The sequence below is a fragment of the Lagopus leucura genome, unplaced genomic scaffold, assembly GCF_019238085.1.
Source record: "Lagopus leucura isolate 7727_CA_CO unplaced genomic scaffold, USGS_WTPT01 Super-Scaffold_100157, whole genome shotgun sequence".
Classification (NCBI taxonomy): Eukaryota; Metazoa; Chordata; class Aves; order Galliformes; family Phasianidae; genus Lagopus; species Lagopus leucura.
Window position 1 is genome coordinate 47,106,348 of NW_024962334.1, and position 23,045 is coordinate 47,129,392.

The following is a 23,045-nucleotide window of genomic DNA, read 5'->3' on the forward strand; positions in this document are numbered from 1 at the left end:
CACGGGGGAAGTTTTCAGCCTGGGCTGCGTGCCCTGCTCTCCAAACGTGTGGTGAGTGCTTTACCCAGGCTGAAATCAGACCCTGCTGCACCCCAAGGATTGTGCTGTGGTCCTGTGCAGGTAAGGCCTCAAGGACAGCAGTCAGACTCACAGCAGAGCAACACGTGCTGCGATGGTGGAGGGCTCTGGTGCTCTCCCCTCTTGGCATCTCAAAACATCTTCCAGCATCACCCTCACCTTCTCAGTAAGGTTGGCACCACAAAGGGGATGTGCACACCTCTGGTGGCTGAGATCTAGGCTGTTAAGAACCTGTCGTGAAGCTTTTCTCCTTTTGAAGGTTTAAATCTCAGTAGGGGCAGGAGGCACATTTGGTGTTAAGTGTGCTGATAGTTTGAGGGCTGTCTGCTTATTGGGTTCCATCACCACTTACCCAAAGCTAATCTGCAGATCCAACAGCTCCATGTCCCTCTCCTTAGACATCCAGTGACGGTCTGCTGTCTGCACATCTAAAATCTGTCCTTTAAGAGAACCAGAGCTGGATAGGAGTCATAGAATCATAGGGTGGTTTGGGTTGGAAGGGACCTTACAGCCCACCCAACCCAGCCCAGGTGCTCACAGCCCCATCCATGACCTTGGGCGCTGGGAAGGTGGGGCATCATGGCTTCTCAGGGCAGCCTGTTCCAAACAGTCATAGCTTTGAGGCTCTGCAAACCTTCTCTTTAGTAGTTGGAGAAGATTTGTTTTTTAAGAAAAACTTGCTGAGAGATCCAAATGACTTGAATTTTATGGGTTTTAGTGGAATGCTTTTGGCTTCAGGAGTATTTAGCAGTTGAGGGCTAAGGTGATAGCCCCACTGTTTGGCTTTGGCAAGGTGGACTTTCTCTTTTACAGTCAAAACACCCTTTCTGTGAGCATAATTATTAGCCTGATGGGAATAGCAGAGCTTGGGTGGCCTCTTCTCCCAGTCGCACAGCACACAGCCATCCTGGAGTGACTGGCTACCGTCCTGGCACGTGCATCACGTGCCTTAATGAGAATGTTTGTTATAACTTCCAGCAGTTCGTGGAAACAATAGGCATTGGTGAGCAGCCAGGTTGTTGCTTGAACTGAGGTTTTTTTGATCTTTACATAAGGAAGGCTTTGGGGTCGGTCCTTATTACCTTGGCACCATCCTATAGCTTCCTGCTTGTGTGCAGGGCTGGAGGTCATAGAATCAGAATGATTTGGGTTAGAAGGGATCTTAATGATAACCCAGTTCCAGGTCCCTGCTGTGGGCTGGCTGCCCCCACAGGGCTGCTCAGGGCTTCATCCAACCTGGCACTGCACACTTCCAGGGATGGAATGGGCACCCACAGCACTCTGGGCATGCTCTTGGGATGAGCCTCCCTGCCCTGTAGCAGTTGGATTTCTCCAGCTCAGCTCCATCGAGCAGAAATAATTGAGAGCTAATGGAGAAGCTGAGTTAAGCCCATTCTTCCCTTCCATGTGCCATTGTGTCCTTTGAGACTAGAGAATTCTCTCTTGGCACAAGGATGATGTGTGTGCACCCAACAGGGATTTTTTCCTTCCTTATGCTTGTAACACCCACATCACTTCACTTTCTGCATCTCGTTTTGTGTGTAATTCATTAAAAATGGTTCTCAAAGGTGCAGAGCCCCCTGGGCTGTGCTAGCAGTGCTCCCATTGATTAATGCAGCAGCGAGCAGCTTCCGCTTCCCACAATAAACCAGGCTCTTCAGGGCGTCTGTTTGGCCACCATCTGCTCTTCATAGCACGGTGCTGACACATCCCTCTGCCTGCTGCTCTTCCCAAGGCTTTGCTGCATCTGCTCTTCCCCATCCTGATCCTGGCACTCTGCATCCGCCGTCCAGAAATAAACAACTGGCTGCCATGCAGCAGTTCATAATTAGCTCGGATCGTTTTTCTTTCCAGTAGTTTCATGTTGCATGTTCTGCTGTTTAATAGGAGAATTCTCTTTTGGAGCTGGGAAGACTGTTTTAGCCAATGTCTCTTCTCTTCTTGCATGCTGCTTTATGCTTGAGCAGTCTGGGTTGGCTCACTGGTTCCAGTTCAGTGTGGTGCTGCTGCTTGGGAGCCAGCAGCTTCTGTTTCGTTGCATGCTGCTCTCTGAAGATGAGCTTTCAGGGACTGGTGGTGCAGGAGGGAAGAAAATAAGAGGGAAAAATGCAGCACTTCGAATGCTTTGGGGGCTGTGGAAGCTCCTAGCACAAGCAAGAGAGAAAATAGAGTCATAGAATCATTAAGGTTGGAAAAGACCACCAAGATCATCTGGTCCAGCCATCAACCCATCACTGCCATGCCCACTCAAGGGGTCATTGAGGTTGGGAAAGACCTCCAAAATCATCAATTCCAACCATCAGCCCATCACCAATGACTGGGGCTGAACAGACACAGGGCTGTGCCCTCCTTTCAAAACCAAAATAGGCATGAGACCCTATTTAAAGGAATCATCTCTGCTTCTATCACATTTTACAACCTACAGCAGCACCTTTCAGGTGATTGTGCCCTGTGGCCAGACCACAACGGGCTTTCTTATCTTTCCTTCATTTCACCAAAGGAAAGTTGAGCTTTTTCAGCCCATGGGGCACACAGTTAGGTTAAAACAGTACAGATGGAACCTAAACCTGGGCTCTCATTAACTGATGTAGCTAATGCAACATGCTGCAGCTGGGTGACCCCATGGAGTGGTCATGTCATTTCCAGCCAGCTTGAATCAAATCAAGGTTGATGGTTAATATTTTGAAAGAAAATGGTTTGTTCTGCTCTGAGATTTTCTCTGAGCCTTTAGAAAAGCAGGCTGGAAACTGGCACGGGTTTGCCAGCCTCACACCTGACCTTGGTGTTATTTCATCCCTGTATTTCTTCAAAACTAAAGATTATGTAGGGTTGGGAATTGCACAGGCAACATCCATGCCCTGAATTAAGGGAGATTTTGCTGCTGCACTGAAGGCACTGTGGTGCTTTTTCCCCCTGAGGCATCACGGTGCTGCTGCTGCCTGTGCTGTTGGGTTAGGTACAGAGGACTAATGCTGCTCATGGAAAAAGTGGCTTTGCTCAGGTTTGGGCTTTGCTGTTGAGCACTAAATGACATTTAGCAAACAAAGCATTGCTGCCATGGAGCAGGAGTCAGGAACCCAGGGCTGCTGGGCTGTTGGGAAGGCACCGAGCCATTAGAAGTGATGTCACACCTTTTAGTGGTGTAGCACCTCTAAAATGGGGCTTAGCAAAGCAACACTCAGCCAAAATCCAAGTGTGTACAGAGTGGGATGTCCTTTATCAACAGCTGCCCTGTTTGGCACAAAAGCCTCATAGACTCCACAGACACAGATTGGTGATGAAGGACGATATATAGAAAGCACCACAGTGACTTGCTTAAAACTTTGCTTCCAAATACCATTTCTTGGTGTTTGGTTTAAAATTGTGATTGAATTGCTAGAATGATGAGTTCTGATTCTTGCAGCCCTGTAGACTCAGGGATGTTCTTGCTGAAAACCTGACTCTGTCCTCTGGCTTGTTTTACAGGAGGTGTACCGAATCCCAAAGAAGAGTCAAGCGGAGAAGGAGAGCAGTGGTATGTACTCACATTTTTCCATGTATTCCTAAAAAACAGATTGATTTTCCCAGTGTTTGATGTCAGGAGAGGTTCCCAATTGGTAGCTGAGCTGCTGATGCCATGTCGCAGCCCTAAATCCGATCCAGTCTGCTCCCTAAATCCCTAAAACATCTGATGCATGAGCAGCTGCTAGCAAGGGAGGTGAGATTTGTTTGCAGAGGGGAGCTCTGAGGTGGAGGCTTCTCCCTGTGCTTTGTGCCGTGGTCTCATGTGGTCTCGTGGCTGATGGAGGGACAAGCATCACCCATGGAGTTGCACCCAGAACAGATTGTATCACAGCCAAACCCTGGGAAGGCACCAAGTGATCCCAGGGCAGTCGTGAGCTGTTGGCCCCACACCTGGTGACCCACATGCAGGATGCACAGACAGGGGTCTTGTCCTGCTGTTCTCTTAAGCTTGGGGCTTCCCTTGGAGCACATCTCTGCACTGAAGTGTTAACATGCCCAGGAACCATCATTAGAATCAGGAGGAAGTAATGAGGTTGTTAATGCATTTGCTGTGGGAAGAAGAGCCCTTTGGAACCTGGAGTTGAAAACTAAAGTTATCTCTGAGGCTGGAAGCAAGAATGCAAGAGAGCATTTGGGGTTCTTCATCATCCTGAAAGCTGCTTCTTGAGGCCTGAGCCCTCTAGCTCCATGTCTTTCAGTACAGACTCTGTGTCAATGACAGTAAGCATGGGGAAGTTCTTGCTTTACAGTCAGGTTTCAGAATGTCAGAGCACTTCAGGAGATCTGTGCTGAGGTCTGGAGTCTTTTCCACTCTCAGATAGGTTTCCTGCTGAAAGAATGGGAGGAGGGGAAACGAGTGAAATGAGTGATGCATTTTCATCCATTAGGTAACAGCTCAGAAGTTGGAGTAGTGTCTAAAAATAGAAGTGAAAATAGAAGCTTTATTTTAACCTCACTTGCAGTCCTGAGGCTGATTCTGGACAACCTGTAATTTGTTTGAATGGGCGCTCTGTTGGCCAACACAGAGGAACCACTGAAACTCCAAGAGGGAGCTGGGAATATACTCCGAATTACAAAAACTCTCTCTTTTTACCCATTTTTCCCAACAGCTGACCGAGGCAGAGAGGCAGCTGGCCTCAGGGATCAGACTCCCACACCGAAGAACCCCGTCCTGAGCCGCACAGACCCCGAGTGGCAGAGCTTGAGCAAGGAGAAGAAGAGGAGGCGAGACTCGCTGTCCCCTCCGGCATCAGCCTATGAGCGAGGCACCAAGAGGCCTGAGGACAGGCAAGTTGGACCCTGCCAAGGGTCAGAACAGGGGGAAATTGGCCCGGGTGGCCTCTGCAAACATGCAGGGATGGGGAAGAGAGCGTTTTGACTGAATTCTGAGCGGTGAGTTGTGTTACCTGGGAGCTGTGCTGCTCCTGGGTCTTTGTGGTACTTCTTGTGGCTTCTCGAGCTGCAGTGAGCAAAGGTGTAAAGGGGTCTTCAGTGTCGTAGAATCATTAAGGATGGAGAAGAGCTCTGAGGTGATGAAGTCCAACCGTTGAGCCATCACTGGCATGCAAAGAACCACAGAGGTTGGAAAAGATCTCCGATCAAGTCCAACCATCAGCCCATCATGCCCACTAAACCCTAAGCCTCTGCCCTTCTCCCCTGCCAGTCCACTTGGGTCTGAAATTCAACTTGCAGCAAGCCCAAGCCAAACAGGATTTCTAACACAAACCAATCTCCTTGGGCAGAACAGACGACCCCCAGTGGCACTTCTGCTGTTGCCATTTTCATTGTTTCTCTCCTGTGTTCTCCTTGTTCATGAAGAGAAAGGATATATTACATGTCTCGTGTTTCAGGGAGACTTCAAATCGTATTAAAGGCAGTACCAAGGAATCTCCTTTACAGAAGTCAGCTTTCCATTGTCCCTCTTAAATAGGATCTAAGGCTACATAGCAATTAGGGAACAATTGCTGGTGAGTCAGCCATGCCAGCATCCTTTTTTTCCCTCCTAGTGGGAAAGTTTGAGATGTCTGCATTAAAAACAAGCCAGAAATCTACAATACTGTAATTACCCATTTGGAGGATGTAAACATGACAGAGGGCTGGGGGCAGAAGGAGAGAGCTGAGTAAGTGCATTGTTTGTGGAGACAGGAGAAAGGATGGAGGGAATCATAGAATATCCTGGGTTGCAAAGGAGCACAGTGCTCATCCAGTTCCAACCCCCTGCTATGTGCAGGGTCACCAACCAGCAGCCCAGGCTGCCCAGAGCCACATCCAGCCTGGCCTTGAATGCCTGCAGGGATGGGGCATCCACAGCCTCCTTGGGCAACCTGTGCCAGTGCCTCACCACCCTCTGGCTGAAAGTGGTGTGCTCAGGTGAAGGAAAATAGGCTGGAGGGATGCAAACAAGCAGCTCTTCACCAAGCAAGGAAGATGTGAGCAGAAGCTTTGGGAAGCTCCAGCCCACGCCTGGAGTTCCCAGCAGTCCCAGGAGTGCTGCCTTTTCCCTAAGCTTGCCTCAGTTCTCCCTTAGGTACATTTGTGAAGAAGCTTACAGCAGAACCACAGTGATGGGAGTCTGAGTGCAGGAGGAAGGGATGGAGAAGGAGTATGAAGGATTGGACGAAACAGAAAACAGGATAGAAGAAGGATTGCATGAACACAGAACGCTGCGACTCCCTCTGTGCTTAATCCTCAGTTTTCCTCTGTCTGTCCTTCCTCGCCAGCTGCCTCCCATGTAAACTCCTGAGGCAGTGCCAGGAAAGACTTTAATTACTTAAATTGAGCTCTTCATGTCAATAAGGTTCACATTAACAGATGCTTGCAGCTACTCTGGGAATGTGAGGAAACTTCTTAAGTGTTGGTAGCAATGTGCTTTTGATATGTAAATTGAACACATGAACTCCAAGTTAGTATATTAAGAATATATGGGATGCTTTGTAGAATCCCACTTCTCTTAGGGCTGCAAAACATTTCTGCTTGTAATCCCTGTTTTACCACACTCGTAACTTCTCAAAATATCCACCTTTGATCTGAAGTTTTCCATGGTTGAGGTCTGATCAAAGTCCTTAGGCTTCTTTTTTTTGGTAATATTTTAAGTCCTTGGAAAAATCCCTCCAGCTGCTCTGCATCTCAGGGTGAAAATTCTCACTCTTTAAAAAATAAAAATCCATCCACACTTTATTATATTTTTTTCAAGCTAAAACTGTGGTCTAGTAAATAGCAAAGCTCTAAACTGCAGTGTGTTGCTTGCAATTCCATTGTTCTTAGTAATGTCTGCACATCTGTCTGGAGCACAGGAAGGGCACATGGCTCTGTGTGCTTGGGGCTCTGCCTGCAGTGGGGGGGATGCGGGGGCTCGGCATGGCACAGCTCAGAGGGTGATGTCCACCTGGAAGCTGAATGAATTGAGGCAAGGAGATAAAGCTGTGGGATGTTTGGAGTGCCTTGCTCCTGCTTTTTGGAGCCTGGAGTGGAGAATTGAGCGCAGGCTGAAGCAGTGGTACCCAGCCTGTCTGAGGGCTCCTTGCTGCTTTTGCCCACGCATCTCTGGGTTCTGTTAATCCTAGGACTGCTCAGGGCAGTGGTGGGTGCCCCATCCTTGGTGCTCCCTAAAGCCAGGCTGGATGGGGCCCTGGGCAGCCTGAGCTGGAAGGGACAACCAGCCCATGGCAAGGGTTGGGACTGCAGGGGGGAAGGAGGTTTAGGTTGGATATTAGGAGGAGGTTTTTCACACAGAGGGTGGTGAGGCACTGAACAGGCTGCCCAAGGAGGCTGTGGATGCCCCATCCCTGCAGGCATTCAAGGCCAGGCTGGATGTGGCTCTGGGCAGCCTGGTCTGCTGGCTGGTGACCCTGCATACAGCAGGGGTTGGAACCAGATGATCACTGTGGTCCTTTTCAACCCAGGCCATTGCATGATTCTATGATTCCATGATTCTATGATCTTTAAGGTCCCTTCCAACCCAGCTGTTCTCTGATTCTGAGGTTCCTCTTCTCTCTGCTGCAGGTATGACACGCCAGCATCCTCAAAGAAGAAAGTCCGCCTCAAGGACCGCAACAAGCTGTCGACAGAGGAGCGCAGGAAGCTCTTTGAGCAGGAGGTGGCCCAACGAGAGGCCCAAAAGCAGCAACAGCAACTGCAGAACTTGGGCATAACTTCCCCCCTTCCCTACGACTCTATGGGCTACGGCACACCGCACCACAGCTTCATTGGCTACCCACCCGGCTACCCCATGCAGGCCTACGTGGACCCCAGCAACCCCAATGCGGGCAAGGTGCTGCTGCCCACCCCAAGCATGGACTCTATGTGCTCCCCAGCAGCATACGAGCACTCTCAGCCCATGGTGGGGCACACAGTCGAACCCACCCTGCCCACTCCCCAGCCGGTCCCAGTAGTCCAACATGTAGCAACGCCGATGGAGGTGACGACTCCTCAGTATGTAGCACAAAACGACGCTGTGGTCCACCAGGAACCCAACGTGGCCGTCCTGCCCGTGCCCACCACAGGACCAGTGCAGGGGCAGAGCTATGGGGTGTGGGATTCCAGCCAGCAGACTGTGGCCGTGCAGCAGCAGTACTCGCCAGCCCAGTCCCAGCCTGCCATATATTACCAAGGCCAGACCTGTCAGACTGTTTATGGGGTGACGTCCCCCTACTCGCAGACGACCCCGCCGATTGTGCAGGTAACCCATGGGGGAAGGGTGAGCTTTTCAGGCACAGTGTGGCACAGAGCACCCGCAGAAGGAAGGGAGCCAGCCTGCAGCTGGAATGCTGTGCGTGCCCACGATGTGCCAGGGTCCATCCTGATGTGCTGTAGTGTTGGGCAGCATTGCTGAGATAACTCCATCCGAGAGTCTGTGTCAAGCACAGGTTTGCTTTGTGGCTACTGCTGCTTGATTGGGATGTGATCTCCCATAAATCCTCCAGGATGTGAGGATTCCTTCCCCCTGACGGGTGCATCACTCCCATCAGTCCCCATCAGTTTTTTCTTTTAGGGTGTACCTAAGTTTCATTTCAGATTATCCAGTGATGGTGTTCCTGCACATCTTGCTAGCTTCTTTCCAGTGAGGGGCATCACAGATTGCTTTAAAAAGAACAAAAGTGAAACTTTGCCATTCTTTTGGTCTGGAATTCTTCCTGGTTGATGGCTTTGAGCGCTGAAGCTCAGTGTCACCCAAACTCACTTTCCTACCTCTCATGGAGGAGACACCTTCTGAATCTCAGTGCCTGGAAAGGAAAGTGTCCATGTCTTCCAGCACTTTGGGGTTCTCTCTTTTACCTTTTCTGTATTTTGCCACCTTAGGGGATTTTTGAATTTTGGCTGAGTGCAGACCCAGAGGTGCTGCAGTGAGGCTGAGTGGAGTGCTGAAATCTTTTTGTTCTGAGTTTCTCTTGGCCTCCCAGTGATTTCACAGAGAACCTCACTTCGATCAGAATTGCTCTGCTTTGTCTGTGGACCATCATTGCACATTGGGAGTGAGGTGAAGCAGTAAAGGTGGGGGTTTACCTAAAGGAGGATGCAGGACTGCCAGCTGCTTCATGTTCTGTCCTAACTCCAGCCTGGGGATCCCTGTGGGCAGACCTCATGGTCTGTTGTGGTGGGATACAGGCTGTGTCCCGGTGGCAAGCACTGATGCAGTCCTGCTTTACAAGCTGTGAGATATCCACTCTCATTTGAAGTGTTAGAAGATTTCTCCATCGTACACACGCTGGGAAATAGTCTTTTGTGCTGTGTTGCACTTTCTTCCACTGTTGATGGAGCAATTGTGCTGTGCAAGTGATTTCCTTTGAAAGCTGTAGGTTGGATGTTCTGTAGCCCCTTTGGCTACCCCAGGGGAGGATGCTGACCCCAACCCCTTGTTCTCCATTACAGAGCTACGCCCAGCCAGGCCTGCAGTACATCCAGGGGCAGCAGATCTACACAGCCCACCCGCAGGGAGTGATCGTCCAGCCCCCTCCTGCCGTCACCACCATCGTGGCAGCTGGGCAGCCACAGCCCATCCAGCAGGTATGGCTCACTCTGGGGTTGGGAGTGGATGGCACTGTTTGAGCTGCTCACCTCTGCATGGACTGGGGCATGGGCAGCTGGCAGAAGGACTGGGGAACTGTCCTGCCCAAAGCCCCATCCCTGGAGGTGCTCAAGGCTGGGTTGGATGGACCTTGGGCAGCCTGATCTGGTGGGTGGCAATCTGCCCTCAGCAGGGTTGGGGCTGGATGGGCTTTGAGATCTCTTCCAACTCAAGCCACGTTGTGATCCTGTGGTTCTGTGACCTTTAAGGACCCTTCCAACCCAAGCTGTTCTTTGGTTCTGTGATCTTTCAGAGAACCTTCAACCCAACCACCTGCTATCTAAGAACCCTTCTGACAGAGTGGTCAGAATGTGAACAAATAGCTACCAGTGGCTATCGACAGAAATGGGTGAAATGATTTACTGTCACTTCCTGGGTCAATGCTGATGTCCTTTTTGAGTTGTACCTTCGACAGAGGCTTTGTTGCAGGGAGACAGAGCTGTCAGACTGCTCTGCTCTGCCCTCTGACATTGTTGCCTGTGTGTTTTCAGCCAGAGCTTGTGGTGACCAACAACCTCCTGGACCTGCCTCCTCCATCCCCTCCCAAACCCAAAACCATTGTCCTGCCTCCCAACTGGAAAACAGCCAGAGACCCCGAGGGGAAAATCTACTACTACCACGTGGTAACGAGGTAAGTGATAATGAGGTAAGCATTGGGTGGGTGGGGAACAGATGGGTGCACAGGCCAGGTGGGGTGCTGCTCTGCTTGAGTCTTTCTGTGACATGGGGACACGTTGAGCTTCATCACAGTATCATTAAGGTTGGAAAGAGCACTAAGATCATTGAGTCCAACCTTACCTGTCAGTGAGGAGGGCCTCCTTCATCATTCTTCTGCAATTACACCAGAAATTGCTGATTGAGTGAATCTGGAACTTTTTTAGAGGAACACATGCTGGGAGATTTCCATAAATCAAGTGCTGTGCTGAAGCACACAGAGCTGCTTGGAACAGGCACGATCCCATGGCTTTTCCTTGAAAGCAAAAAGATTTCTAGATGCAGGTCAGCAAACCTGAGGGGCTCAGAGCGCTGAGCTCATGGCCCACCTTACAGAGCTCACAGCTGAGAAATAATTGCTGTGGGAGGTCACCTCTGTACCTAAAGATGCTGCTGCAGGGCTGGGCTCTTCCCATCCCTTTTGTTCAGTCTGCTTTTCAGGTGGCCTGAGAGTCAGAGCAAGATGTGATGCTCTCCTGATGCACAGACGAGCTGAGTGTCATCTGTGTGTTGAGCCTTGCAGGTTCTTTACTGGGGCTTTTCTCAAGACTTCTGCTCTGCATCCTTTCTGCTGTGAGATACTTTTGGGTGTTGTTGCCTTTTATCCTGCAGAAACAGGCATTAAACCCATTCCTTAGTTCTGATGGGATGTCTCTTGCCTTTTCTCACCACAGCCATGGGCATTCTGTGTTTCATGTCCATGGCCAGCTGCCCTTGGTCCCATGGCAAGCATTACCAGTGGCAGAAAATGGTACAAGCTCTCTTTTTTCAAATGGCTCCTTTTCTGAGGGTGATGTGCTCTGTTTGTTCTCCAGGCAAACCCAGTGGGACCCTCCGACGTGGGACAGCCCAGGGGATGATGCCAGCCTGGAACACGAAGCTGAGATGGACCTGGGGACCCCAACATATGATGAAAACCCAATGAAGGTAAGCATGGAGTCAGAGAGGGAAGCTCACTGCCAACACCTTGGTGGCCCACACGGATGATCCTGGGCTTGCCAGCTTGCCAAAGCAGCCTGTGTGCATGCTGCAGAGTGGTGGCTGTGGGTTGGTGACAGAGGGACAGCAGTGACCCAAGATGAGCCATAACAGCTGTGCTGGCCGTAGGCTTTATGGGCTTTAAAATGATGCTGTAGGATCGAGGAAGTTCTGTTGTTTTCTCAGCACTTGGTGCTTTTTGCAGTCAGGTGGGGGTTTCCCTTCAGGTCTGGGGTCTCTTCTGTGTTGGATCTGAAGAAGCTCCTTGGCAGTGAGATGGGAGCAGATGCATCTCCTCGATGGCGTCCCACCTGCAGGCAGGATGTCTCTGGCTGCCTCACTGCACGTGTCTGGCCATAGGTTTGAGGATGGAAGGACCAAAGCAGGTGTTAAACCCCACTGCCATCCTCCAGGCAGCTAAATCATGCTGTGGGTGTGCCCTGTGGCACTGTGGGGCACAGAGAGTAGCCGTGGAGAAAGGGTTTGTTGCTGGGTTGTGATTCTGGGAGCAGTCCCATCCTCTCCAGCCGTGCTGTTACAGGGCAGAGTCTTTGTGCTGCTGACAAAGCCACGTCTCCCTGCTCTGCTGCAGTCACTTTTCCCAGCTCTTTCCATTTCCTTGCTGGGATGCTGAGGGTTAATTCAATTCGTGTAATGCCTCCAAGCACTTCAGTTGGAATTCTTGGAGAGCTGACTTAAGCAATATTAATGGCAAATATTTATCTGCCTATAAAAATGTTAATTAGAGAACGAATGAAGGCCTGGCACACAATGCCTCCACCATTGAGTGTTTGCTTCTGTGACATTGCAGAGGGGTCCAGAGGAGCTTCCTAATGGATTTTGTCCCTGACTCTGCCTGTTCTGGGAGCCATGGGATCTTGCTGCAGAGCAGCACAGCGAACAGTCACATCCCCAAAGCTACGTGGGCACACATGTGCCTTGGGGCTGCAAAGGCTGCTGAGCTTTTAGGTCCTTTGGGGCACACGTTCAGTAGTATGCAGTGAGTTTCCCCTGCATCTCCCCCTGGCTGATTTCTCTTGCTCCCTTCCTCCTTCCCACTCCATCCCCAGCATGGTTTTCCACCCCCTAGCATCTCAGGTAGGATATGAGGAACAGTTTCTTCTCCAAAAGAGTGGTGATGCAGTGGCACGGGCTGCCCAGGGAGGTGGGTTGGGTCACCATCCCTGGAGGTGTTTCAGAACTGTGGAGAAGTGGCACAGAAGGACGTAGTCAGTGGTCATGGTGGGGTTGGTTGGGGTTGGGCTTGGGGACCTCAGAGGTCTTTTTCAACCTTAATGAATCTGCAGTTCTGTGATTCCGTGTCCCATCCAGCCCAACTCTGCTCTGCAGCCTTTCTGTAGGGCAGTGAAACTTGCATTATGGATGTCCTCAAAGCACTGCGTGCCTTTATTTTTTTGCATTTCCTTGCATTGCAGTTTTCCTGGCAGGCAGCAGTGCTTTGGAGGAACTCAGAGGAATGAGCTGTGGTCAGACCAGGGCAGGCCAAAGCCTTGGAACAATCTCTGAGTAATGGTAACCACAGCTCTCTGTCATTGCACTGCAAGCCCATTGCTACTGTATTCTGTCCTAAGTGCAGCTCTCAAGCAGCAAGCTTTCAGTAAGGCTGAAATCAAGATAAATCTTAGCATAGGCAGAAATTATCACCTTTATACCAATAGCAGCTAAGCATTTCTTGTCTTCACTCTTGCCCTGACGCCACAGGGATTCCTCCCTGCAGGGCAGTGTTAAGCTCCCATCCTCCATTGTGCTCTAACTCAGAGGTAACCATTGCAGTCTGCACAACTCACAGGGCTCTCCTGAGCTGGGAAATCAGCTGGGGTGCCTGCACAGCCCCTTGTAGGACCACATCCCTGCCCCTGGCTGCTCAGTGCCTGCGTTGTCATTGAGTCATCCGAGTTGGGAAGAACCTCCAACATCACCGAATCCAACCTCAGCCCAACCCCACCACTCCTGCATCCCTCAGTGCCACATCTCCAGGGTTCTGAACACTTCAGGGACAGTGACCACGACCTCCCTGGGCAGTCTGTGTTCTTTCAGAGAAGGAACCATTGCTAACACTGCACCACGGCTGTCTCTTGGGGATTGCCCTGCCGCACACCCACTGGCAAGGCATTGGCTTCCCCTCTGCACTGGGGTTGCTCACCCCATCATTTTTTCCATGGAAAGGGAAAGGAATCCTGCCTCAGCCAGTGGCAAAAAAATGCTGAACTTGAGAATTCTCATCAAAGCAGGCAACCAAAAGTTTGTCATTTTTCCATGAACGCATCATCCGGCTCCGCTTCAGCCACCCAATGAATGCGGGTCGTTGGGGCTCCCCAAGGGCCAAATCAAAATCCCCTTGTTGCAGAACTGACCTGCACAGAGAGGCTCAGCCTGCAGTGCTGAGTGTGGGTGGATGGCAGCAGCACAAAGCTCTGACCCGGGCAAGCGTGGGAGCTTGGGATGTCAGTGGGGTTGGGCCTCAGTTTGTTTTCTTGCACTGGGCTGTGCTCTCCTGGCTGATTTTGGTGCTGCTCTCCATTCGTGATCTGACATCCCTGCCTTCCAGCTGTAGCCAGAGCCTGGGACCCACAGCCAGGCTGAGGGAAGAGGGTTGGGGGCTGCCCAAGTGATGCTGCTGGCTTTTGTCTTCCATCATTTGCTCCCGTGTGCCTACTGGCTGCTCTGGAAATCAGCTGTGGCCTCCCTCTGGCTGCGTTGGGGGTATAACAGAACCTGGAGGTACAAGGCTCACGTGAGGGTTGTTAATGCAGAGCTGAGGCTTGTTGGAGCTCGCACCCTGAGCCCTGCGGGGCCCTGCTGGCTGCTCCCCACTCTGCGGCCTCTGTGCTCACAGCTGTGCTTCCAAAATAGCTGCAGATAGCTCCAGGAACTGGTGTGGCCAGGCTGGGAGGAGGGAGGGGATAGGCTGCACTCCCCTTCTCGGTTTGGGCAGAGGGAAAGCAGCAGCAATCAGGAGCCTTGGGTCCTCAGTGGGGGAGGGTTGGCTCAAACCACCCCGTCGCAGTGCTCTCCTCTGTAAGGTGTCACTGGCTCGGTTAGAAACTCACTGCCAGACTCCTGGGGGCTCATGGCTGAATGGGAAACCCATTTCCCTGCTGCCATCCTAATGCTGCCATCCTAATGCTGCCATCCTAATGCTGCCATCCTAATGCTGCCATCCTGCTGTCCCCTTGCACTCAGGATATCGGGGGTCCCTTCCAACTGGGCACGTTCTGTGATCTGACCCCAGTTGTTGCTCCAGCTGTCACTCCCAGCTTCACGTCCCCCACTTTTCCCAGGAAGTCACCCCCAGAGCTGCCTCCCCCTTTTAGGACCCATCCCCAAAGCCGAGGGGACCCCGCGTGGCACGCAGGGAGTGGTGCAGAGCCATGTGTTCCCCATTAGGGCCCTTTGATGGAGGTACCCGGCGCAGGGAGCCAGCAGGGCTTTGATGTGCAGCCAGCAGGGACGCCCCGGCCCTAATTCACTCCACTCAGGGATTGCTCTCAGCCATAAAACTTCCATGGGAGCGTTTTATTGAAGCCCAGAGCTGCTTTTACTGTGGGACTTTGCAGCTCTGCTGCTCTTCCCCATCCCTTAGCAAAGATGTGGCTCTGTGGTCACCCCAGCTTGGTGCCCAGCACAGCCAAACCCTCGTGCCACCGAGCCATGCTGGTGGTTAGGATGAAGCCAATGGATCATAATTAGGCTTTCACAGGCATGAAATAAACGGGGAGGGGGGAAGCTCTGCTTTCCTCCCCCTCGCCTCCAGCTAAACATATTTCAGCACTCCTAATGCCGACCGCAGCGCTCGGCCCCTCCCTCCCCAAAGCAGCCCCAGAAGCAGCTCTGGCCATTCTGCTTTCTTTCCCAAAGAAAACAATAGGGTGAGAGTTGGGCATTGCAGCCCTGCTCCTCCTGTTGGGTTCGTTCCGGCATGGAGGGGCCGGGTTTGAGAAGGGGAACTGGGGAGGGGGATTTAGATAGAGGGTTTTTGGGAGGCGGGTGTAGAGAAGGTGGATTTGGGGAGGTGGATTTGGAGGAGTGGATGTGTGGAGGCAGATATGGGGAGGCGAACAGAGGGAATTTGATTTGGGAAGGCAGGTCTGGGAATGTCGATTTGGGGAGGTGGATTTGGGACTGTGGGTTTGGGGTTCTGCATTTGGAGAAGTAGATTTGTAGAGGCGGATTTGGGGAGGTGGGTTTGAAGGAGTGGATGTGTGGAGGCAGATATGGGGAGGCAGATTTAGAGAGGTGGGTTTGGAGAGGCGGAGTTGGGAAGGTGGATTTGAAGAAGTGAATTTAAGGAGGCAGATTTGGGGAGGTGGATTTGGGATTCTGCATTTGGAGAACAGGATCTGAGGAGATGGATTTGGAGAAGTGGATTTAGGGTGGCAGGCGTGAGGAGGTGGATGTGGGGGAGCTGCGTTTGGAGGAGTGGTTTTGTGGAGGCAGATTTGGGGAGGAGAATTGAGAGAGATTTGGGAAGGGGGGTTTGGGGAGACAGATTTGTAAACGTGGGTTTGAGGAAGTGAATTTGGGGAGGCAGATCGGGGAGAGGTGGATTGGGGAAGGTGGGCAGCACACCTGTACCTCTCAGTGCTGTTGGAGTGCAGGGAGGAGACAAGAGATGGCAGCAGTGGTGACATGCAGGGTGGGCACTTGGGCAGCTTGTAGAGGGTCTGTGTGTGGCTCTGTGGACACATTCTTGCTGGTGAAACCTTTCTTTGGGCATGCAGGTGCTGCTGAAGTCACACTTTTTGGCTGCTGTGTTTCTGTTGGGGTCAGGGGATGGCATCCCCTGGGGGGGAGGTGTGGGGTATGGCTGTGATGTCCGCCGTGGGGAAGGAGGTGGTTGGGGTGAGGTGTGCCCTCCTCTCTCAATCCAAAGCTGACACAGCAAAGCTGCTTCATTAATTCCAATCTTCTCTTCCTATCTTTCTATCTCCCCTCCCTCCCTCCAGTCTTCCAAGAAGCCCAAGACTGCGGAAGCAGACACGTCGAGCGAGCTTGCCAAGAAGAGCAAGGAAGTCTTCAGGAAAGAGGTGAGTTATCCTGAGGGAACCCCGAGCCCCAGCACCACGGCGTTGGGCACGGCTGGGGCTGAGCTGTGTGCCTCTCCTGCAGATGTCTCAGTTCATCGTGCAGTGCCTCAACCCCTATCGCAAACCCGACTGCAAGGTCGGCCGCATCACCACCACCGAGGACTTCAAGCACCTGGCACGGAAGGTGAGGGCACCCCGTGGGTTATGGGGTGGCTGTGGGGTTCTGGAGTCGTTGAGGAGCAGGGGAGGGAAGTAGGGATGGTTTCTGAGAGGGAGGCTGAATAGGAATACCAGGGAAAGGGGTGCTTGGGCTGAGAGGTGACGGCCTCGAGCTGAGCCAGGGGAGGTTGGGGTTGCATTTGAGGAGGAACTGCTTCTCCAGGGGAGTGGTGGTGCAGCAGCAAAGGATGTGGTGGGGTCAGGTGTTCCACAACTGCGGAGAGGTGGCACTGAGGATGTGGTCAGTGGTCAGGGCTGGGTCGGGCTTGGGGATGCGAGAGGCCTTTTCCTAACCATGGTGTGATCCTGTGCTTCTGTGCCCTCTTACCAAACCCCTGCGTTGCCCAGCTGACGCACGGCGTCATGAACAAGGAGCTGAAATACTGCAAGAACCCGGAGGACCTGGAGTGCAACGAGAATGTGAAACACAAAACGAAGGAGTACATAAAGAAATACATGCAGAAATTCGGGGCCATCTACAAACCCAAAGAGGACACGGATTTGGAGTGACCGCCTCGACCCCCCGGCGCCGCCATTGCCCTCAGCTGGGGGTGCTGTGCTGTGGGGCCCCGTTCAGCGCCCAGCCACCACAGAGATGTGTATTATATTTTAACCTATATGTGAATATATTGAGGGTTTTCTTTTCCGTTGGTTCGTTCGTCGGTTCGTTTTCCTTTTTGCTTTTAGCCCAACACGTGCTGTTATCACGGGAACACTTTGTAAGGATAGTTTTGGGGTTTTTTTTTTCCTTTCGTTTTGTTTTCTTGTTTTTGTTCTGCGAGGTTTCAATCTGTTCTCATGTAAATATTCCGGAACGGGTTGCCCCTGAATTTCTGGCAGCCTTGTGCTATGTTGATAAGATTGATTTTACTGCTTAAATCATTTTACTTTATCCAATTTTTACTGAACTTTTTATGTAAAAAAAAAAAAAAAAATTAAAAAAAATAAAATAAAATAAAATGAAATCAATGCTGTGTCCGACCTGGGAGGGTATTGGGCAGAGGATGGGGGTGGGGATGGACCTGTGGATGGCACGGTGTGGAGCTGGGTGGGTTTGGGTTTTGGATGCTGCTGTGTGGAGCCACGAGTCCTGATGGGACCCTTCCAACTCCAGGTATTCCACCATCCTCAGCAGCCCTTCGTTGTCATTTGGGGTTGGGATCCCCATCCGCCCCGTAACGCGTTGGTTTTGCCCTCAGGATGAAGGGAGTTGGGTTTTGCTGGCAGCTGGGGGGTTGGAAGTGCTCCTTTGTGTCCCTGTGCGCTGCTGAGCTCAGGGCTGTCCCCAAAGGAAGGCCCACGAAGGGAGTGGGGAACCGTGGGATGGAGCGGCTGTGACAAACCAGCGACACGAAGGCACGTCGGCTGTTTAATGCAAAGACCACAAGGCAACAGGCACACAACATCCCGACCCCAAAAATACAAAAAAGGACATTTCCCCCACCCCCCTGAAGTACAAAAACGACTTAAAAAAAAACCCCAAGAGTAATACGGCAGGATAAAGCTGCTGGTGGCCAAAGCCTCACCCACCCAACGGGGCCGCGCATCCCCGCCTCCCATCCTCCTCCTCCTCCTCCTCCTCCTCACCCCGCAGGGGCACCAGGAGCCCCCCGGCTGGGCTCACACCATTGAGCTGGCATCTCCTGGCCCCGCCAGGCACTCGGCCACGTCCTGCCGTCCCATAGCAGCCAAAGCCAGGCACAGGGCTTCCACTGTGGCCCCTTCTGTGGCTGCCCAAGTGGCGAGCAAGGTGCGGGCGGGCGCCTGGCCGCGGGCGAAGGTGCCGATGGCCTCATCCCCGTAGCCCAGGCGGGCGGCCAGCCCACGCCAGTCCCCGCTGGGACCACCGCTCTCCAGCAGCCGTTCCACCTCCTCCCGTCGCTGCTGTGGGATCGAGCTGTAGGCTCGGGCTTCCAGACGGGGCGCTGTGGGTTTAAGGTCAGCGTTGACGCACCAAAAGTTGCACTGGGGACCCCACCAGCCTCCCCCCCAGTGTTGCCGCTCCTGTGGCATCCCCTGCTCCCTGCGTGGGTGCTCCTAACCCAGAGTGCTCTTCTATGCAAAGGTGCACCCTCACCCCCCCATTCGGATGCTCCTTAAGGGATGGGCGTACCCAAATCCCATCTGGGTGCTCCCAACCCCATCTGGGTGCTCTCCAAACTACAGGTGCTCCCCAGCCCCATCCGGATCATTCATAAGGTCCCCAACCTCATTGACATGATCCACAAGCCATGGGTGCTCCTCAACTCCATCCAAATCATCCCTAAAGTACGGGTGTTCCCCAAACCTATGGACACGATCCCAAGGTATGGCTGCTCCCCTACCTCATCCAGATCATCCCCGACTACCGTGTGCTCCCCGATCCCATCCAGACAATCCCCAAGGAAGGAATGCGTGCTCTCCAACCCCAATCCATGATCCCCATTGTGTGGGTGCGCCCCAAACCCATCAGCATTATCCCCAAAGGTCTGGGTGCCCCCCAACCCCATTAGATCGCTCCCAAGCGTTGGCTGGCCCTCAATCTCATCCCTAACACATGGGTGTTCCCCAGCCCTATGGGGATGATCCTTAATACATGGGTGCTCCCCAGTCCCAACAGATGATCCCCAAGGTATTGGTGCTCCGCAGCCCTATTTGGATTATCCCCAAGGATGAGGTGCTTCCCAACCCTACCTGTGTGATCTCAAAGGTACGGATGCTTCCCAACCCAATTTGGGCAGCACCAATCCCTCCACAAGACCTCCATCTCCCTTAGATGCTTCCAGACACGGGGTGCTCCTTCACCCCATCCCACCACAGCCAAAGAAATGACGGGACAGCCCCCCCCCCACACACCCACCCCCCCAACTATGGGTGATGCTCACCCTTGCTGATCTGGTGTGGCTCCTGCAGGCTGTGTGTATCCAGGAACACCCCGCTGTCACTGTGCAGCTTCTCGCCCTCGGCCGCCGTCCCCAGCTCGGCTGCTCGTGCCTTGGCCAGCTGCTGCTTCTGCCTGCACGTGTGCCAGCTGCGCTGCGTCAAACCCACCGTCCCCTCACCCCCAATCCCCCACCCCCAGAAAGCCCAAACCTACCACTTGAAGGCCACGTAGGCGAGGAGACCCACCACCACAGCAGCCAGGAGGGAGCAGTACACGGGGATGATGTTCTGCCCCACGTCCTCAGGGAGGGGAGGGACGAAGGTGGAGGCGGAGGTGGCTGAGGCAGTGGGGCCTGTGCTGTTTTCCTTGGGGAGGTTTCCTTCGGCCCGTTTTGGGATATGTGGGTCCTTCTCTGTGGGAATGAGGGATTAGAAAACCCTTCATGCTCCCACTGATGCCGCTGCCTTGGTTTCCCCCTGGAATGGGGTGGGGGTACCCAAAACGGCACCCCCAGGTGGGACCAGAGTAGGTCTTGGGATGGGAGGAAATCAGATCCAGTACTATGGGGTTAAAGGGAGAGGTGCCCCCTCCCATCGAACCTCCCCCATCCCTTCCCAACCACATCAAAGCCCCAATGCCGGCAGCGCCGGGAGCATCTGCTGCATGCGGGGCGTGATGACAGCCATGGGGCAGCAGCTGGCGATGGTGGGGAGGGGGGAATGTGGGTGGTGGGGGGCGCTGAGGGGGGCTCAGAGCTCCGAAAGAGTGGGAATGTACAGAAACAGGCTGCCCAGGATTGTGGGGGGAAGGTCAGCATCCCTGGATGCATTCCAGAACAGTGGAGATGTGGCACTGAGGGATGTGGTCAATGGGCATGGTGAAGGTGGGCTGGGGTTGGACTCAGGGGTCTTATCTTTTCCAACCTTAGTGATTTGGGAGGCTCAGAGTACGGGATGTGGGGATAAAAGGAGCTCTGGGGTCACCCCGTGGCACAATGCACCTCCTTTTTTCTCTGCTGTGCACCCTAAAAGCAAGGAGTGTGCCTCACTGCTACAGATGGGGAAACTGAGGCACGGCCCTGCGGCATCCCATAGGGGCTCGCTCACACAGAGCATGTTGGAGAGGCGACTGCACACATGGTGCATCACTTGGTCAGGCTCACAGCCAGGCTGGAGTGGGTGACAACAGGGAAAGGCGTGGGGCTCTGGGGTGGCACTCACTCTGGGCGCAGGGCTCACACTGGGTGTCGGTGAGGCTGCAGGGCACGGCCGCCCCGAAGCCTGGAGGGCAGGAGGAGCAGCACTCGCCGGACTGAGTGCAGGCACCGCTGGGGCACGGCGGGCTGCGGGCCGACACCTGCCCAGAGACATGGGGGAGTCATGTGGGGTGTCCTGCAAGCGGCCACAGCTTCCCCGAACCCACAGCGCCACGTCCGCTTAACTGCCCAGCACGTCCCCTTAACTCTGCCCTGCATCCCTTTGACTCTGCCCATCCTATCCCCTTAACTCTGCCCATCCCATCACCTTTACTCTGCCCAGCACATCCCCTTAACTGTGCCCTGTGTCCCTTTGACTCTGCCCCATCCTATCACCTCAAGACTCCCCATCTCATCCCCTTAACTCTGTCCTGTCTCACTCCCTTAACTCTGTGCACCCCATCGACTCTGCCCATCCCCTTAACTCTGCCCATCCCCTTAAAACTCTGCCCATCCCATCCCCTTAACTCTGCCCATCCCATCCTCTTAACTCTGCCCCATACCCCCTCAACTCTGCCCTTCCCACCACCTTAACTGCATCCCCCACTCAAAAACCCACAAACTCCTCCATCTGTCCCCCCACCAAAGAACCCCCCCCCCCCCCCCAATTTGGGGGCTGCTCAGATTACCCCTCCTCACAAAAAAAAACCCCAGTTGGCCCCACCAGGGTTGTGTGGGGCCGTATCCTGAGTGGGGCTGAGATGGGGAGGGTCGGGGGGGTCCCAGTCCCATGTGGGTCCCACACGGTGCCCCTGGCCCTCAGCTTGCAGCCAGATGGGGTGGAGGGAGGGGGGGGGGGAGGTCCCATGCATGGAGAGGGGGAGAGGGAGGGGGTTGGGGAACATGCAGGGAAATAATGCGGGGAAATAGGGCAAAATAAGGCAAAATAGGGCAAAATAGGGCAAAGTGTGGCAAAACAAAGTAAGATAAACGAAAGTTAAATGATGTAAAACAAAACAACAGAGGAAAACAATATAGGAAAATAATGAGGAAAATAAAGAATGCAGGAAAATAAAGTCGAATACGAAGGGAAATAGAGGAAAATTAAGGAAATTAAAGGAAAAATAAAGCAAAATGCAGTAAAAAAAAAGGTGAAGTAAAATAAGATAAAGTAAAATGCAGTAAAATACTGTGAAATAAGGAAAAATAAAGCAAGATGCAGCAAAATAAGTAAAAATAAATTAAAATACTGTAAAGAAAGGTGAAGAATGTTAAGAATAAGTGCAGTAAAATGCTGTAAAATAAGGAAAATAGGGCAAAATTTACAGTAGAGTAAAACGAGACGAAGTAAAGCAGCAAAACGAAGGAGAAAGCGCAGCGATGTGCAGGGAAGCAGAGTAACACGGGCCGAAAGAAAGCAGAATACGACAAAGTAACGCAAGGAAAAGGGGAAAGGACGGAAAGCAAAACAAACTTGAATAGGGCAGAGAGAAAGAAAGCAGAATAACGCCACAAGGGAAGAGAAAAAAAGAGCGGACCTGCGGGCAGAGCGGCGCGGACAGCAGCAGGCACAGCGCCCGCGATAGGCGCAGCGCCGCGCAGCCCCACCGCATGGCGGGGCCGGGCCCCACGGCGCGCTGCTCAGCTCGGTTCGGTCCGGCTCGGCTCGGCTCGGCTCGGCGCGGTTCGGCTCCGCTCGGTTCCGCCCGCTCTCGTCTCCGCTCCGCTCGGCCCGGCTCGGCTCGGCGCGGCCCCGCAGGGAGGGGCGCGGCGCCACGCCATTGGCTGATGTGTGTGGGCGGGGCCAAAGTACGCCACGCCCATCGCCGCTCGGCTCGGCTCGGCTCGGTCCGGAGCGGTTCGGGACTGGGTTCGGGAAAGCGGAGGCGGGGATGGGTTGGATCGGGTCGGACCCCAGCGGGCTCGGTTTGGTCCGGAGCATTTTGGACTGTTTGAACCCAGTTCAGCCTTGTTCAGCTCAGGTCCGGCCCAGCTGAAATGGTTCCGATTGTGTTCAGATGGTGTCCTGCCCGCTTCAGCCCCGTTCAGCCCAGCTCAGCCTGGTTCAGCCCCATTCAGCCGGATTCATGCCAGTTCAGCCCCATTCAGCCGGGTTCATCCCAGCTCACCCAATTCCCCCCACCTTCAGCCCGGGTTCTGTAGGCTCATGTGGCCTCTGCATGTCCCAGTTCAACCCCACTGTTCTCCCAGGACCCCACGGAGCAATCCCCATTCCCCCCATATGCCCATCACCATCTCCACAACCCGCCCTGCCCCACGGGTGAGCCTCCTGGGCCGGGTGATTTCAATGGGGCAGTTATAGGGTGACAAGTAGGATGCCGTCCTCACGGCCTTCATTGAGCCCCAGAAAGTCCCAGTGCT

At 53.3% G+C, this 23,045-nt stretch overlaps 2 protein-coding genes across 3 annotated transcripts in view; one reads left to right on the plus strand and one right to left on the minus strand.

The window, feature by feature from the left end:
* SETD2 (SET domain containing 2, histone lysine methyltransferase) overlaps positions 1–17,574 on the plus strand; it is a 53,846-nt gene extending 36,272 nt beyond the window's left edge. Inside the window, exons 13-21 of one of the 2 annotated variants that reach the window (XM_042888082.1) lie at positions 3,544–3,592; positions 4,692–4,869; positions 7,585–8,260; positions 9,451–9,585; positions 10,138–10,277; positions 11,176–11,287; positions 16,306–16,386; positions 16,469–16,570; positions 16,954–17,574. In XM_042888082.1, coding sequence (XP_042744016.1) covers positions 3,544–3,592; positions 4,692–4,869; positions 7,585–8,260; positions 9,451–9,585; positions 10,138–10,277; positions 11,176–11,287; positions 16,306–16,386; positions 16,469–16,570; positions 16,954–17,115 — 1,635 coding nt within the window. In that variant the 3' untranslated portion in view covers positions 17,116–17,574. Of the gene's footprint in view, positions 1–3,543; positions 3,593–4,691; positions 4,870–7,584; positions 8,261–9,450; positions 9,586–10,137; positions 10,278–11,175; positions 11,288–16,305; positions 16,387–16,468; positions 16,571–16,953 lie in introns of those variants that run through there. The other variant, XR_006181736.1, reaches the window with a different exon arrangement.
* A 378-nt stretch (positions 17,575–17,952) lies between these two features.
* LOC122189595 (death domain-containing membrane protein NRADD-like) lies at positions 17,953–22,487 on the minus strand. Its single transcript, XM_042888896.1, is given in 7 exon segments — positions 17,953–18,530; positions 19,470–19,615; positions 19,682–19,880; positions 20,689–20,824; positions 22,202–22,293; positions 22,296–22,379; positions 22,382–22,487. Coding segments are annotated over 7 exon segments (1,068 nt in total). The 3' UTR covers positions 17,953–18,225.
* Positions 22,488–23,045: the final 558 nt, after the last annotated feature.